At 36.3% G+C, this 14,750-nt stretch overlaps 1 protein-coding gene across 1 annotated transcript in view; it reads right to left on the bottom strand.

The window, feature by feature from the left end:
- Window positions 1–14,750, bottom strand: part of NET1 (neuroepithelial cell transforming 1) — a 53,833-nt gene that overhangs the window by 19,762 nt on the left and 19,321 nt on the right. The window contains exon 3 of the mRNA XM_060097562.1: window positions 14,444–14,503. Within this exon, the coding sequence (XP_059953545.1) occupies window positions 14,444–14,503 (60 nt within the window). The remainder of the gene's footprint in view (window positions 1–14,443; window positions 14,504–14,750) is intronic.

Below are 14,750 nucleotides of genomic sequence, written 5' to 3'. Positions count from 1 at the left end.
CTACCAATACCTAGGGGAGTTTCACAGAATGGATTCCTCATTAGCCATCACTCATTCTCATTGATCCCACAGAGGGAAATATAGAACAGAAGTTACAGCCAGCAATGAAAGGGATTGTAATCTCATCCAGTAAGGTAAAGAGACTATCTTATTTCCAGTCCTTTCTCCCTGCCTAACATCCTGGAGGGGACTGGGTCTTAAGGAGGTGAGGAGAGGTATTCAAACAGTAGAATACATGTCTCCCCCACAAATTTCTAGAGTCACAGACAGCTATAATCTATGCCCCCAGTAGGATGTAAGCTTCATGAGGGCAAAGACTGTTTTGCTCTCTGTGTCTGGCACATAGTAGGAGCTCCAAAATATATTGATAGAAATGAATGAGTGAATGAATGAATGAAGACCGAATATGCTGGGGAGTGGAGAAGAGCTACGAATCAAGTTTGAGATTAAAATTTTATCTTTAAGTACAGATAACAGAGGCTTAGAATGGCTATATAAGTTATAGTCAAACAACTAGTAATACACAACTGGTAAGTCCAAAAGTTAGAGTTCATAACTTCTAAACAAGCTTCACTGGCTGTAGCATAATTTCATTTGATTTATGACTTATTTTATATTAGTTAGTAGAGCAAATAGAAGATGTTAAAAGAAATATAATTAATATCCCCAGAAAACTAATAGAGAAAATATATTAATTAAAAAAAGACTATTATGAGAAAACAAAACAAAGAACTAGAGATTGTGGAAATTAAAAAGAAATTGTCAAAATAAAAATGTCAATAGTTAGGCTAAATAGCAGAACAGACACTAATGAGAAATTAGCAAATTAAGGAATTCTCCCAGAAAATAGCACAAAAGACTAAGAGATAGAAGAATTAAAAAAAAGAAAAGAAAAAATGGAAGAATAAAAGAGAGTAATAAACATATAAAGTAATTCAAGATGTTCCAGATATTCAAAAATCTTCTGAATAGGAGTTTTAGAAGCAGAGACCAGAGAATAAAAGGATGAAAATAAACTAAAAAACAAGAAAATTTCACAATGCTGAAGTAAATATTAATCTTTAGATTAGGTAGGTTGGTAGGTTGTGTGTTTCTAGAAATTTGTCCACTTCATCTAGGTTATCCATTCTATTAGTGTACAATTGTTCACAGTACTCTTGTAATCCTTTTTAGTCCTGTAAATTGGTAGTAATATCTCCACTTTCATTTCTAGATTTTAGTAATTTGAGTCTTCTTTTTTTTCCTTAGTCAATTTACCTAAAGGTTTGTCAATTCTGATCTTTTTAAAGAAACACATTTTAGTTTCGATTTTTCTCAATTTCTCTCGACTGTTCTATTCCCTATTTTATTTAAGTCTACTCTAATCTTTATTATTTCCTTCCTTCTGTTAGCTTTGAGTTTAGCTTGTTTGTTTTTTTCTGGTTCTTTAAGTGTGAGGTTAGGTTGTTGATTTGAGATCTTTCTTTTTTTTTAATGTGAGCATTCATAGCTATATATTTCTCTCTTAGCACTGCTTTTGCTACATCCCATTAGTTTTGGTATATTTTGCTTTCATTTTCATTTGTCTCAAGGTCTTTTCTAATTTCCCTTGTGATTTCATCTCTGACCCATCAGCTGTTTACTAGTATGTTGTTTAATTTTTACTTACTTTTGATTTTTCCAGTTTTCCTTCTGTTACTGATTTCTAGTTTCATTCCACTGTGATTGGAATAGTACTTTGTATAATTTCTATCTTTTCAAATTTATTAAGACTTGTTTTGTGGCCTAAAATATGGTCTATCCTGGAGAATGCTCTATGTGCACCTGAGAAAAATATATATTCTGCTGTTTTGAGGGAAGATGTTCTGTATTTGTCTGTTAGGTCCAATTGGTTTATGGTGGTGTTCAAGTTCTCTATTTCCTTATTAATTTTCTGTCTGGTTGTCTATCACAACAATTGGAAAAAGATTTTAAATATTAATAAAATCCAGGGCTAACAAGAGCATAGGGATATGTTTATTATCATAGACTGATGGAGAAGTGAAAATCTATCAAATTTTTCTGGAAGGCAAATGAACAGTATTATCAAACTGAAATTTGCAACCCAGCAATTCCACTTCTGGGTAACTGTATTAGAGACATAAGCATGGTCCCTCCTTTGTGCACAGGAAGAGGTACATTAAGCATTATTTTTAATGTGGAAAAAAAAAAAGAAAAATATACTAAAGGGCCATTCTTAAAGGACTGGTTAAGTAGACTACGGTACTTTAATACTATGGAATACTATTTAAAAAAAAAAGCACGAGGTAGCCCTATATGTATTGATAAGATATAAATAGCAAAAGCAAGCTATAGCATAAGCACAGGATAATCATATATATGTCACCATTATACACACTGTGTGAAAGTAGGTAAATAAACAGAAAAGAACCTGGAACACATAAAATAATAACTGGTTACTTCAGAAGATGGAGGTGCTAAGAGGGGACTTGAAAAAGTTGTTTTACTTTTGTACAAGGACAATGCATTTGTGTGTTACTTTTACAATTAAAAAGCACACAAAAGTATTTAGATGCACATAGCAGTCTAGGAATGATTCATAGCTATCTAGGAATGATTAAGTTTAAGGATAAACAGCTCTGGATTAATGGCTTTTTAGAGCATTATCAGGAAAAATTGTTTTATATTTAATTTTTATATTTTAGGTTAAGAGGAAACATTTTGATATACCTTTGGTTTCTCTTAACTTTTATCACCTGTACCAGCAGTTGGCTTTATTTTCTGGACTTTTGTCACAGAGAAACAATGTTTTATTATTTTACAGGGCAACCAGTAGACATCACAAGTTATATCAAAATGCAAAGTGAAGGGCGGTAAGGTAGCCTTATTCGTAAGTTAAGTCACCAGCTTTTGTGTGCCAGCTAGCTTCAAACTTTTCAAATCTGTGCCCCAGGAAAATAACCAATTACCTGTCATAGTTATTAAGGAATAAAATACATAATTTAGTATTATGTTTAATCTAAAATTGCAGAGTACAGCAATACTCAAAATATAACACTTCAATAGGCTATTTAACTTTTAAGAAAATGAGATCCCCAAGTCTGAACGTTGAGAAAAAAACGAACCATTCATATATTTTAAAAGATTTCTTCTGAAGTGTTTTGGTTTGTTTTTTGATCATTGACTATCAGAGTTAAAGAACTTCAGTCATAAAAATATGGCTCAGTATTACTCATCCCAGTATTATTTCACATTAATAAAGTAAACAGTCACTTTTGACTCTTCCTATCAGAAGAAAAAGGCAAGGTTATGGCTGCTAAGAAACAGAGCTGAGAAACACCTTTGGAAAACAAATAATTTGTTCTTTTTAAAATGAATAAACTTATACATACTGCAGTAGTAAAACAACCTGATAAAAGATAGTGCTGAAATTTTACTTAGAGACAAATTTGATAAGCAATCACAGCTTCATAGCCAATGATGCATCACATGATAATTCAATTAACATTAATATTAAATTCTTCATATAAGATATCCTAAGTCAAAATACATAACACAATGCTGTTGCATCCTTACCCAAATCCAAGGTCTTATTTCATTTATTTGACCAATATTACTTATCTTTCACTCATCAAACAGATGGCTATGAAATACAGAGGTCAATAAAGTGAATGATTTTCAGCAACAGGCATTAAATGATCATACGAACTGATTACATTTAGCTTATTACATACTAACTATTGTACTTAGATGAAAGCCCATGCAAAAAACAGGGGTTGGGGAGTTGACAGAGTATCTATTTTTGGGGGGAGGATAAGTTTAAGAATGCCATACTCTAACTCAGTATAAGTAAGAATCACCTGGACATCTTAAAAACAAACAAAAAACCCAACAAATTCCCTCCTCCCCAGATGTTCCTAGGTCCCAGTGTCACCCACCCTCATTCCTTACCCCATCACCCCACTTTCACATAGTCTGGGATAAGGCCCAGCAGCACATTTCTTCCCCTAAAAGCTCCCAGGTGACTCTGACCTGCCGCCAGGGTTGGGCACCTCTGTTTTAGCCGGTCATTATTTTCAAGGTATAAATACAGCTTAATGCTACTGTGAATTTCATTGCTAACTTCTTTCCTCCTCATGGAATCCTAACTTGCTCCTTCCCCATTCACTTATCCCTACCAAGGGGCATATAGGAGAAGTAGCCACCCTAGGCGGGTGGGGGCATGAAATACACAAAGAGGGGTAAGACTCTGGGAAGGGCTCCTGGAGATAATGCCTGAATAGCAGATAAAGAGGCATAAGCCAGGTAAAGAAAGGGAATGAGGATGTGCAAAGGAAAGGGAATAGGAAGTATGATACGAAAAATTCTGGAGTAGGGAAGCTCATCATAAAGGGGTTTATATGTTAAGTGAAAGATTTGATTTTTATCTTTAAAGCAATAAACAGCTTCTGAAAGAACTCAAGCAAGGTACTAAAAAGACCAAGTTGTGGAGAAAGATCAATATGGCACCATAAAGAGGCTACAGGCAGGGAGGCCAGTTACAAACCCCTAGAAGCAATTGGATAAAAAGTTCTGAACATCAGGACTGTGATCTGGCTTAAGGATTCAGACTAGGAGTCATCAGTTTTAGACAGCAGCATCTACTGAGTGAATGAGTTCTCCGAGAAGGATTAACTAAGAAGAAAAGATTGATAAAGATGGAACCTTAGGAATGCTGTTTTCATTTCCACAGCCATTACTCCAATTCAAGGCCTCTAGACTATACCAGACCATTACTAACCTATAGCAGATCATTACTAACCTATACTTTCTATACAGATGGAAAGACTATACTTCAGAAAATCATTTCAAGAATCCAGAACGTTGTTTCTGTTGATTTTCATGGGAGATCAATAAATTCTTCAGCCTATCATTTATAGCCTTCAACTAAGTGGCCAATTAACCTTCTGTACTTCATTTCTTAGTTCTCCTATATTTCTTTGACTCTTTCCACATCATTTGTTCATCATTATATTAACATAACTGATTTTAATTCTTGGTACTTGTAGATGCCCCTTCTCTATCTGGGCTGGTCTTCCCAAGTTTACGTTTGCTTTCATAAAAACCCAACTACAAACCAAGACCTCTAAAATATCTTCTATTACTCTCATTCCTCCTTCTAATACCAACTGGTACTTCTGCACAGTCTATTGTAATCTATGCAGGTATGATTTTGTCAGAGGTTCTTGTTTCCTGTTTGTATATAATCTTATCTCTAAGGTCCAGTATGGTGCTTGGAACATTGTGGGTGCTCCATGAATGTTTGTGGAATTTAAAAAAAAAAAAAAAAGAGGGCTTCCCTGGTGGTGCAGTGGTTAAGAATCCGCCTGCCAATGCAGGGGACATGGGTTCGAGCCCTGGTCTGGGAAGATCCCACAGGCTGCGGAGCAACTAAGCCCATGCGCCACAACTACTGATCCTGCACTCTAGAGCCCGTGAGCCACAACTACTGAGCCTGCATGCTGCAACTAGTGAAGCCCACGTGCCTAACTAAAGCCTGTGCTCCGCAACAAGAGAAGACACTGCAATAAGAAGCCCGCATACCGCAACGAAGAGTTGCCCCTGCTCACCGCAACTAGAGAAAGCCCATGCACAGCAACAAAGACCCAGTGCAGCCAAAAATAAATAAATAAAAATAAATTTATAAAAATAAAATAAAATAAATAAAATTAAATTTAAAAAAGGAATAAAAGAAAGAATTTAGACCGACCCCAGTGAAATTTTGAGTATACAAAGATGATACTCAGTAAATAATTATTTCAAATTCATTCTTTCCTTATTGTAGTCGTACATGAATCCTTAGCTTTGGAAGAAACAGAGGCTGCATATCACTGCATCATTCTCTTTGCAGATGGGCATGTGTTTAATGTAACCAAAATTTTATAAGGATTTCTTTCTTTCTTTTTCTTTTTTTTTTTTTTGCGGTATGCGGGCCTCTCACTGCTGTGGCCTCTCCCGCTGCGGAGCACAGGCTCCGGATGTGCAGCCTCAGCGGCCACAGCTCACGGGCCCAGTCACTCCGCGGCATGTGGGATCTTCCCGGACCGGGGCACGAACCCGCGTCCCCTGCATCGGCAGGCGGACTCCCAACCACTGCGCCACCGGGGAAGCCCAGGATTTCTTTCTTGAATATAATTACTCAATTTAAGGAAGTTAACAATATTACGTGCAAAGGTACAAGGACTGCCCTAAAATGTACTAAACTTTGAAGGACAATAGAAGCCTATCTTTGCCTAGTTGATGAGTATTAGTTCATAATATAATATCTACCCTAAAAATTATAGTAATTCAAATAATTCCAGTAAATTCAATGTCAATAAAATCTGCTAAAATTACATTAGGTTTAGAAGAATGCTGAATTTGCCTTTCACCACACTGGGAACAAAATAACATGAGGCAGAATTCTGGGAATAAGGCGGTGGTAGTGGCATAGTTTTACAACTTTTCCAAATCCTTCCATAAAGACATGTAGAACAAGCACAGCAAAACCAAAACCCAAAGTCAATATGCACAGCACTCTGTAACAAGATACACATCTCCATGAATCCAAAAATACATGTTAACATGGATAAACTAACAACAACTCTAAGACCTATATGGTATTGGATGAGAAAGCAGAGAAAAATAACAAAGCATCTGTCAGATCTGAGTAGAGAAGAATCCCCAAAACTATTAACAGCTCCTCACTGCAGAGTGAGGCAAGCCATTCTGAGAATAGCAACTGAAACTGGAAAGGGTTTTATATACTCAAGGGTGACAGTAAGGAGCTTGTGACTAGAACACCTGAGCGTAATGGACTTCCAAAGCTCATTCCAGGACAAAGCCCTACACCATGGATCAAGTTCTGGGAAGAGGTTTCAAATACAAACACAGTAGAGAAGAGCTGACAGATGCAGGAAAGAAAAAGTTCAGATAAAAGTTGAGGAGAAAAACAGATCCTGGAGAACTCAGAAAGCATATCTATATATTTATCATTTCTTTCTTTTTTTTGGCCAGACTGTGCAGCTTGTGGGATCTCAGTTCCCCAACCAGGGATTGAACCTGGGCCCTGGGCAGTGAAAGTGCAGAGCCCTAACAGAAGAGGAATTTTTAGAGTCATGAAGCTCTCCTGACTCATTCCTTCTTTCTAAAACTATTTTCACATAACAATGACCAAGAAAAAGAATCATAGTCAAATCCAATACAAAGTTTTTATATTAAAAAAAGATATAGGGGAAAAAACATCCCTACAAAAAATAAAGGCATTGGGGCTTCCCTGGTGGCGCAGTGGTTAAGAATCCAACTACCAATGCAGGGGACACAGGTTCGAGCCCTGGGCCAGGAAGATCCCACATGCTGCAGAGCAACTAAGCCAGTGTGCCACAACTACTGAGCCTGTGCTCTAGAGCCCGTGAGCCACAACTACTGAAGCCCACGTGCCACAACTACTGAAGCCTGCGCACCTAGACCCTGTGCTCCGCAACAAGAGAAGCCACCGCAGTGAGAAGCCTACGTGTTGCAACGAGGAGTGGCCCCTGCTCACTGCAACTAGAGAAAGCCCGCGCACAGCAATGAAGACCCAACGCAGCCAAAAAAAAAAAATTTAAAAAAAATAAATAAATAAAGGCATGGTAGAAAAACATACTCACAAAAACTATAATATTCCAAAACTAACTATGAAGGAACATAAATCAGAATTAGAAAGGCAATAAAATTAAGGAAAGAATGAGGCAGAAAATACCAAAACTTGAAACCAGACAAAAAGGATGCCCGAATGCTTTTTCATTAGATTATCTCATTTTCTAGGGCTGTGTACCTTTTGCTTGATTCACTATTTGCTATTAAGTTTTTTTTTGTTACAACTCTGTAAGGGTAGATGTTAACTCTGTGGGGACTGATAGCAATGTAAATATATTTGGTAGGCAGACATGTAGATGAGGCTATTAATCTATCTGGTATCAAATTTAGCGATTGTACTCCACCATTCCTTCTTTCAGTGATTAGAATACTTCAGTGTTTCCTATAGTCCTTTGACCAGCTTTACCATTCTGTTGGCTTACTCATCAATACATTAATTCACTAATCTTTGACAGGTCTTCACTCTTTAGAGAAAAAGAAAAGTCAGATAGAGTGACTACCATAGCAAAACAGAAAACCCAATATACACCAAAAATGAGAGTGCTTCCCCCACACCTTTTGTTGGTCAGATGGAGGCAAACTGAACAGCTTTGAGACCCACATGGTTTCAGCATTTGTGCACAGAGAAGCAAAGGGAAGGCAACTGGACTTGTCTGATGGCCCCGAGAATAGGGGAACCCCCACAGTGGTGCACTGCAAACAGTGGCCTAAACTGGGAAGGATTCCAAGGATCAAAGCCTCACGCCACGGGCAAGAGCACTTCCAAGTAACAAGGTTTATTGGTGTTGGAACAGTCTGGGCCACAGAAACTCTTGAAACTAACACTGCACTGAGAAAAACTTCTAGGAGTAGGATCCAAATTGAGCAGAACAGGGTAACAGAAGCAAAGACAAGAAACAGTCCAGATAAAAGAGAAAGGGAGCAGAAACGAAAGATTTCAGAAAACATGAGGCCATACTTTTTTTTAAAATAGATCTTTATGGGAGTATAGTTGCTTCACAATACTGTGTTAGTTTCTGTTGCACAACAAAGCAAATCAGCCATATGTATACACGTCCCCATATCCCCTCTCTCTTGAGCCTCCCTCCCATCCTCGCTATCCCACCCCTCTACGTCATTGCAAAGCACGGAGCCAATCTCCCTGTGCTATGCTGCTGCTTCCCACCAGCCAACTATTTTACATTCGGTAGTGTATATATGTCCATGCTACTCTCACTTCGTCCCAGCTTCGTCCCCCCACCCCATGTCCTCAAGTCCATTCTCTATGTCTACCTCTTTATTCCTGCCCTGCAACTAGGTTCATCAGTACCATTTTTTTTTTAGATTCCATATATATGCATTAGCATATGGTATTTGTTTTTCTCTTTCTGACTTACTTCACTCTGTTTGACAGACTCTAGTCCATCCACCTCACTACAAATAACTCAATTTCGTTTCTTTTTATGGCTGAGTAATATTCCACTGTATATATGTGCCACATCTTCTTTATCCATTTATCTGTCGATGGACATTTCAGTTGGTTCCATGTCCTGGCTATTGTAAATAGTGTTGCAATGAACATTGTGGTACATGTCTCTTTTTGAATTATGGTTTTCTCAGGGTATATGCCCAGTAGTGGTATTGCTGGTCATATGGTAGTTCTATTTTTAGTTTTCTAAGGACAAAGGAGGCAAGAACATACAATGGAGAAAAGACAGCCTCTTCAATAAGTGGTGCTGGGAAAACTGGGCAGCTACATGTAAAAGAATGAAATTAGAACACTACCTAACACCATACACAACAATAAACTCCAAATGGATTAAAGACTTAAATGTAAGACCAGAAACTGTAAAACTCTTAGAGGAAAAACACCCTTTGACATAAACCACAGCAAGATCTTTTCTGACCCACCTCCTAGAGTAACGGAAATAAAAAGAAAAACAAACAAATGGGACTTAATTAAACTTAAAAGCTTTTGCACAGCAAAGGAAACCATAAGACAAAGAGGCCATACTTTTAAAAATCACTTTGTGAAAACAACACAAGAGGGGCTCTAGAGTCATGAAGCTGAAAACAGGCTACCATGGCCCACTCCTCTCACCTAAAAATACAGGAAAGGAAAACTTAATGTACTTCATAAAAGAATCATGAAACCCATTTAAAACTACTATAAGAAAACAAAATGTGGAGTAGAATAATGTCTTTGTAGTCTAAAATAAATGAAAATTATAGAAGCTATGAAAGAACATAAAGTTCAGAAATTAGGTAAGTGGAGAAAGGAGGATTTGAAATGAGGTGATAGAAGGAAAGAATTAAAAATAAAATTATTTCAGAATAAAAAAAAACAATGACTAATGCATTAAGAGAAAAATAAGGTAAAAAAGGAAGATGAATTTAAAAATAAAAAAAGACAAAAAAATGTTTTGAAAGAAAGTGATAAAAAGATACAAAAAGAAGACCCAACCTAAGTATAAAGGGCAGGGAGGAGAGGCAAAAACAATAGAATAGAAAAAATAACAAAAACTATAATTCAAAAAAAAAATGCTCCTAAAACAAAAGATGACTTGAAACTATACACTTATTATAACTTTTCAACAGTGGCACTTTATACCAGAAAACAATGGAGTAAAATATTTAATATATTCAAGGAAAAAAAATATGAGCCTTAGATTTCATATTCATCCAAACTAACCTTCAAGTATAAAGGCTGCAAACAAACTGATATGAACATTCAATAACTCAGGGAATACTGCTCCCATGAACACTTCCTCTGAATTTACTCAACTCTAGAGCAGGGTCAGCAAACTTTTTCTGTAAAAAAAAAAAAAAGCAGTAAATATTTTAGCCTTTGCAGGTCACATGGTCTCTGTCACAACTACTCAACTTCTGCCACTGTAGTGTTTTTAAAAGCAGCCATAAACAATATGTAAATAAATGGGCAGGTCAGATATGGCTTGTGGGCCACAGTTTGCTGACCCTTGTGCTAAAGAATGAGCTTCAGAAAACCAAAAACCTAAAAAGGTATAGATATAAGGACTGGTGCTGATCATTAAATATATATTTACCTGTAGAACTAAGTCTAAATGGTGGTTATCAGGGTACACAGCATAGTTTATAATGGCTCAATGTGCTGACCCTGGAGATACAGCAAAACTATTTTTTAAAAAATGGAGAATGATAAGTGTACATGAAAAGTAAAATAAACACTTATTACTTTAAATATATTAACTTAGAATAAAGAGAGATTACTTCAGTCAGAGGGGAGGAGAGGAGGGAGAAGAGGTGCTAGTTAATTAAAACAATGCTCACAGGAATGAACAAATCTACAATAGACAAAAAGAGGGAAGTGAAGGCATCCGAGAAAGATAACCAATAGAACAAATACATGGATCTTCCTAAATACTGAAAGATCTAACAAAGCTAAAACATACAAGTAAAACAAAAAGGAGAGAATAAAACAGAACACATAAGGAAAGATAACATGCTATTGTTTACCCAAGAAAGTGGGATATACAAACATATGCAATTACTTATAATTTTAAAAAGTGGAAGTATAAACCATGAAATTAATAAAAGGAAAAAAAAACATTTTGTATAGAAGAAAGAAGTAGGGTAGAAGAGCCAGGGATAGAAATAAGAATCTTGTAGAACTGATTTTGAAATTCTACACAATTTTGTTACATGGTTATAAGAAAATTAAATTTAAAAAGCAGTAATTCTTAAAAATTGCAAATAAAGTGAGTTGGCATAATTACACATAGAAAAGAACTAGTTCAATAATTTTAAAACATAAAATTTATATATCATCACTATAACTTATATATAAAAAACAAAAAATGTGAAACAAAATTTTTTCAGTAATTTTATCATTTGTAGTAATGTGGTAGTAATTTGTAATAATGTAGATTTGTCTTTGAACCAAGGGTAAATCAAGTGAGTAATTATGTCAGTGTCCCACAGAAACCAGATTTTCGGTGCAGTTGAAAGAGATCTAGACAGTGAGATTAATGAGATTAAGTAAAAGATCCTTTAGAGTTGAATTTAAAATATCAGTATAAACTCATAATTTATTTTATCTTAAAAATTATATATATATTTTTAGCTCTGTCCATTAAGAAGGCCTAAAAACAATGATCAACTGCTAGCAACAAGTGTTCAAAATGCCCAGATTTTAGCCTCTAAAATCAGGGCATTTAGAAATGACTGATTCCAGGTATGGAGCAGGAAAAAAAGAAATGTACAAGTTGGCTTGGAATAACCTGTCATCCAGGAAGAAAAGGAGGCCATTTAGCCTCTAGATATAAGGTGAGGGTCATGTCAAAGGGACATAGGGAATCAAAACATTGTACACCTTAAATTTATACAATGTTATATGTCAATTATATCTTAATAAAGCTGGGGAAAAAGGACATAGGAGCCCTCCTGAGGCAGCACCCAGAGGCCAAAGATGGGAAAATTTGAGCATAGTTAAGAGTAATAACTAAAATGGATCAAAACACAAAAAATGTGTTCATATCCATGAGTTCATAATAATATTAAAAAGAAAAATCATTAGTTACTGTTAGTGCATTTTAATGAATAAAACTCATTATTCTTGAAAACTGATAAACAAAAAAGGAATCAAGCACTTGTCCTACCTTTATTATAAATCAGTACCTTTGAGTAACTAAGGCTGATGAGGGGAATTTTCTCTTTACAGAAGTATTCCAGTTAATAAACAAAGGACTGACAAAGGCACAATATACCCACTTTGCAACCTCCAATGAATAAATGGATCTAGGCAATGATAATTAATGTTGGGAACATCACAAAAAGACATTACATACCTTCTGAGGGAAGTACATAATAGCCCCAAACACTCTCTAGATCTAACTACCAATTTATCAGAAATACAGAGAAAAAAGGAACACAGGAAATGATACCATGGGGATGCAGTCACAACTCTTCAGGCTGTAGAAAGCTCCCCAGGAAAAAAGACATGGTTCCCTCAACAACAACAAAAATTTGCAAGAAAACAAAGAGCTAAAGAGGAAACCTATTATTAAAAGGTACTAAAGAGATATAATCAATCTCACTGTATGGACCTTATATGAATTACAATTCAAACAGACAAAATGAACAAAAACAAAAAAAACATGTTTAAGACCATCAAGGAAAGTGAGAACAATGAATCTGATGATACAGATGAAATGATACAATGTCTAGGATTTGCTTCAAAATAATCCAGGGGAGGGTAGGTGAGTGGATAGATGATTTGAGACTGATCTGATGGTATATTAATTATTGCTGAAGCTGGGGTGAAAAAAAGGAGGATTGTCTTTAAGTAGATCTGACCATGGATTTTACTGTAGCAAACTCTTATTTCTGCGTATGATTTCATTTGAAGCATACCTAAAAATACTCAGGGTTGCCATTCACACCTTTTTCTTTCTTTGAAAACAAGATTTTAAAAATGTAACTAAAACTGTTTTGCAAAAAGCCTAACACTTAAAACACATAATTCTTCTGTAAAGACATGTACACATACCCACAAAATCTGGATTGCCAGATTTGCTAAAATGTTGATGGGCAGACCTATAAAATTTTAATTTTTAGAAAACACCTTGTCTTTAAAAAGAAGCAGGGACTTCCCTGGTGGTGCAGTGGATAAGAATCTGCCTGCCAATGTAGGGGACCCAGGTTGGATCCCTGGTCTGGGAAGATCCCACATGCCATGGAGCAACTAAGCCTGTGCGCCAAAACTACTGAGCCTGCGCTCTAGAGCCCATGAGCCACAACTACTGAGCCCGCGTGCCCATGACTATTGAAGCCTGTGAGCCTAGAACCTGTGCTCCGCGACAAGAGAAGCCACCGCAAGGAGAAGCCTGCACAACACAATGAAGAGTAGCCCCCGGCTCACTGCAACTAGAGAAAGCCTGCGTGCAGCAACGAAAACCCAACACAGCCAAAAATAAATAAAAAATTAAATCTTAAAAAAAAAAAAATTTCCAACCCTTTAAAAAAGAAAATAAAAATAAAAAGCAGCAGCTGCCATCATTAAACATGATGTCAAATATTTTTTTAAAATCTTACTTTAAAAATGTATAACTTTTCCATAACAATCTTTTTAAAAAGGTTCCTTAAAACCAAGATGGTTCTGTAAAACTTGCCTACTGACAAAAATAAAATAAGTAATTTCAAAGATACCAGAGTTTTGGACTTAACTACAATTTTACAGAAAAGGATTATTTTTTGGGGGGGCAGTTTTTAAAAATTATTATTACATTTTTCTTATTCTTTAAATAATTAAAAATAATTATTACAATTATTAAAAATAATTATTTTTAAGTTTGCACTGGGTTTTAGTTTATCATAGATCACACATTGGAAACCCCTGGGCTACATTTGGCTCGTAGACAAATTGTTTGGCTTGCATAGTTTTTTAGAAAAAATTTGATCCAACATTTAAAATTTAGGAGATTTCACACAAAACCCCAGATTTGGGGGCTAGAGCACAGGAGCAGCTACCTCTCTTGAGGAGAGGCATGGTGCCCTTCTGTTCACCACAGTCCCCCACCTACTCCTTTCTCTGCATAGACTACAGAACAGGCCTGGTCTCCTTAGGCATGTGAGTCTGTGTTCACTATTATTTTGAGGGAGGTTTTCTACTTGTTCTTAACAAAGAAGTAGAACAGAAAAAGGAGGATCTGTAACAGCCAATACTATTCAGTTTTGCACTTAAAAAATGCAAAATGCAAAAATCCCAGCATTCATTATTTTTACAGCACAGAAATAAAATGCTATCTGCATACTCTTAAATGCTTTTCCTTGCCAGAGCAGTAAGGCTTACCTTCAGATCAAGGCTGCTAAGGCTTATGACATCATCATCTTTTGCTCTTCGTTTTCTTTTCTATAAAAAAGAAAAAATTTTATTCTTATATAGAAGGCATGCATGTTACTCCATTAAACAAAGACCACATACAACTAGAAAAATCAGTTTTAAAAAGTGAAGTCTTGGGCTTCCCTGGTGGCGCAGTGGTTGAGGGTCCGCCTGCCGATGCAGGGGACGCGAGTTTGTGCCCTGGTCCGGGAGGGTCGCGTGCCACGGAGTGGCTGGGCCTGTGGGCCGTGGCCGCTGGGCCTGCACGTCCGGAGCC

Source organism: Mesoplodon densirostris, chromosome 4, assembly GCF_025265405.1.
Source record: "Mesoplodon densirostris isolate mMesDen1 chromosome 4, mMesDen1 primary haplotype, whole genome shotgun sequence".
NCBI classification, from domain to species: domain Eukaryota; kingdom Metazoa; phylum Chordata; class Mammalia; order Artiodactyla; family Ziphiidae; genus Mesoplodon; species Mesoplodon densirostris.
Note: the sequence above shows the minus strand (reverse complement) of the source record. Positions and strands in the feature narration are given on the sequence as shown.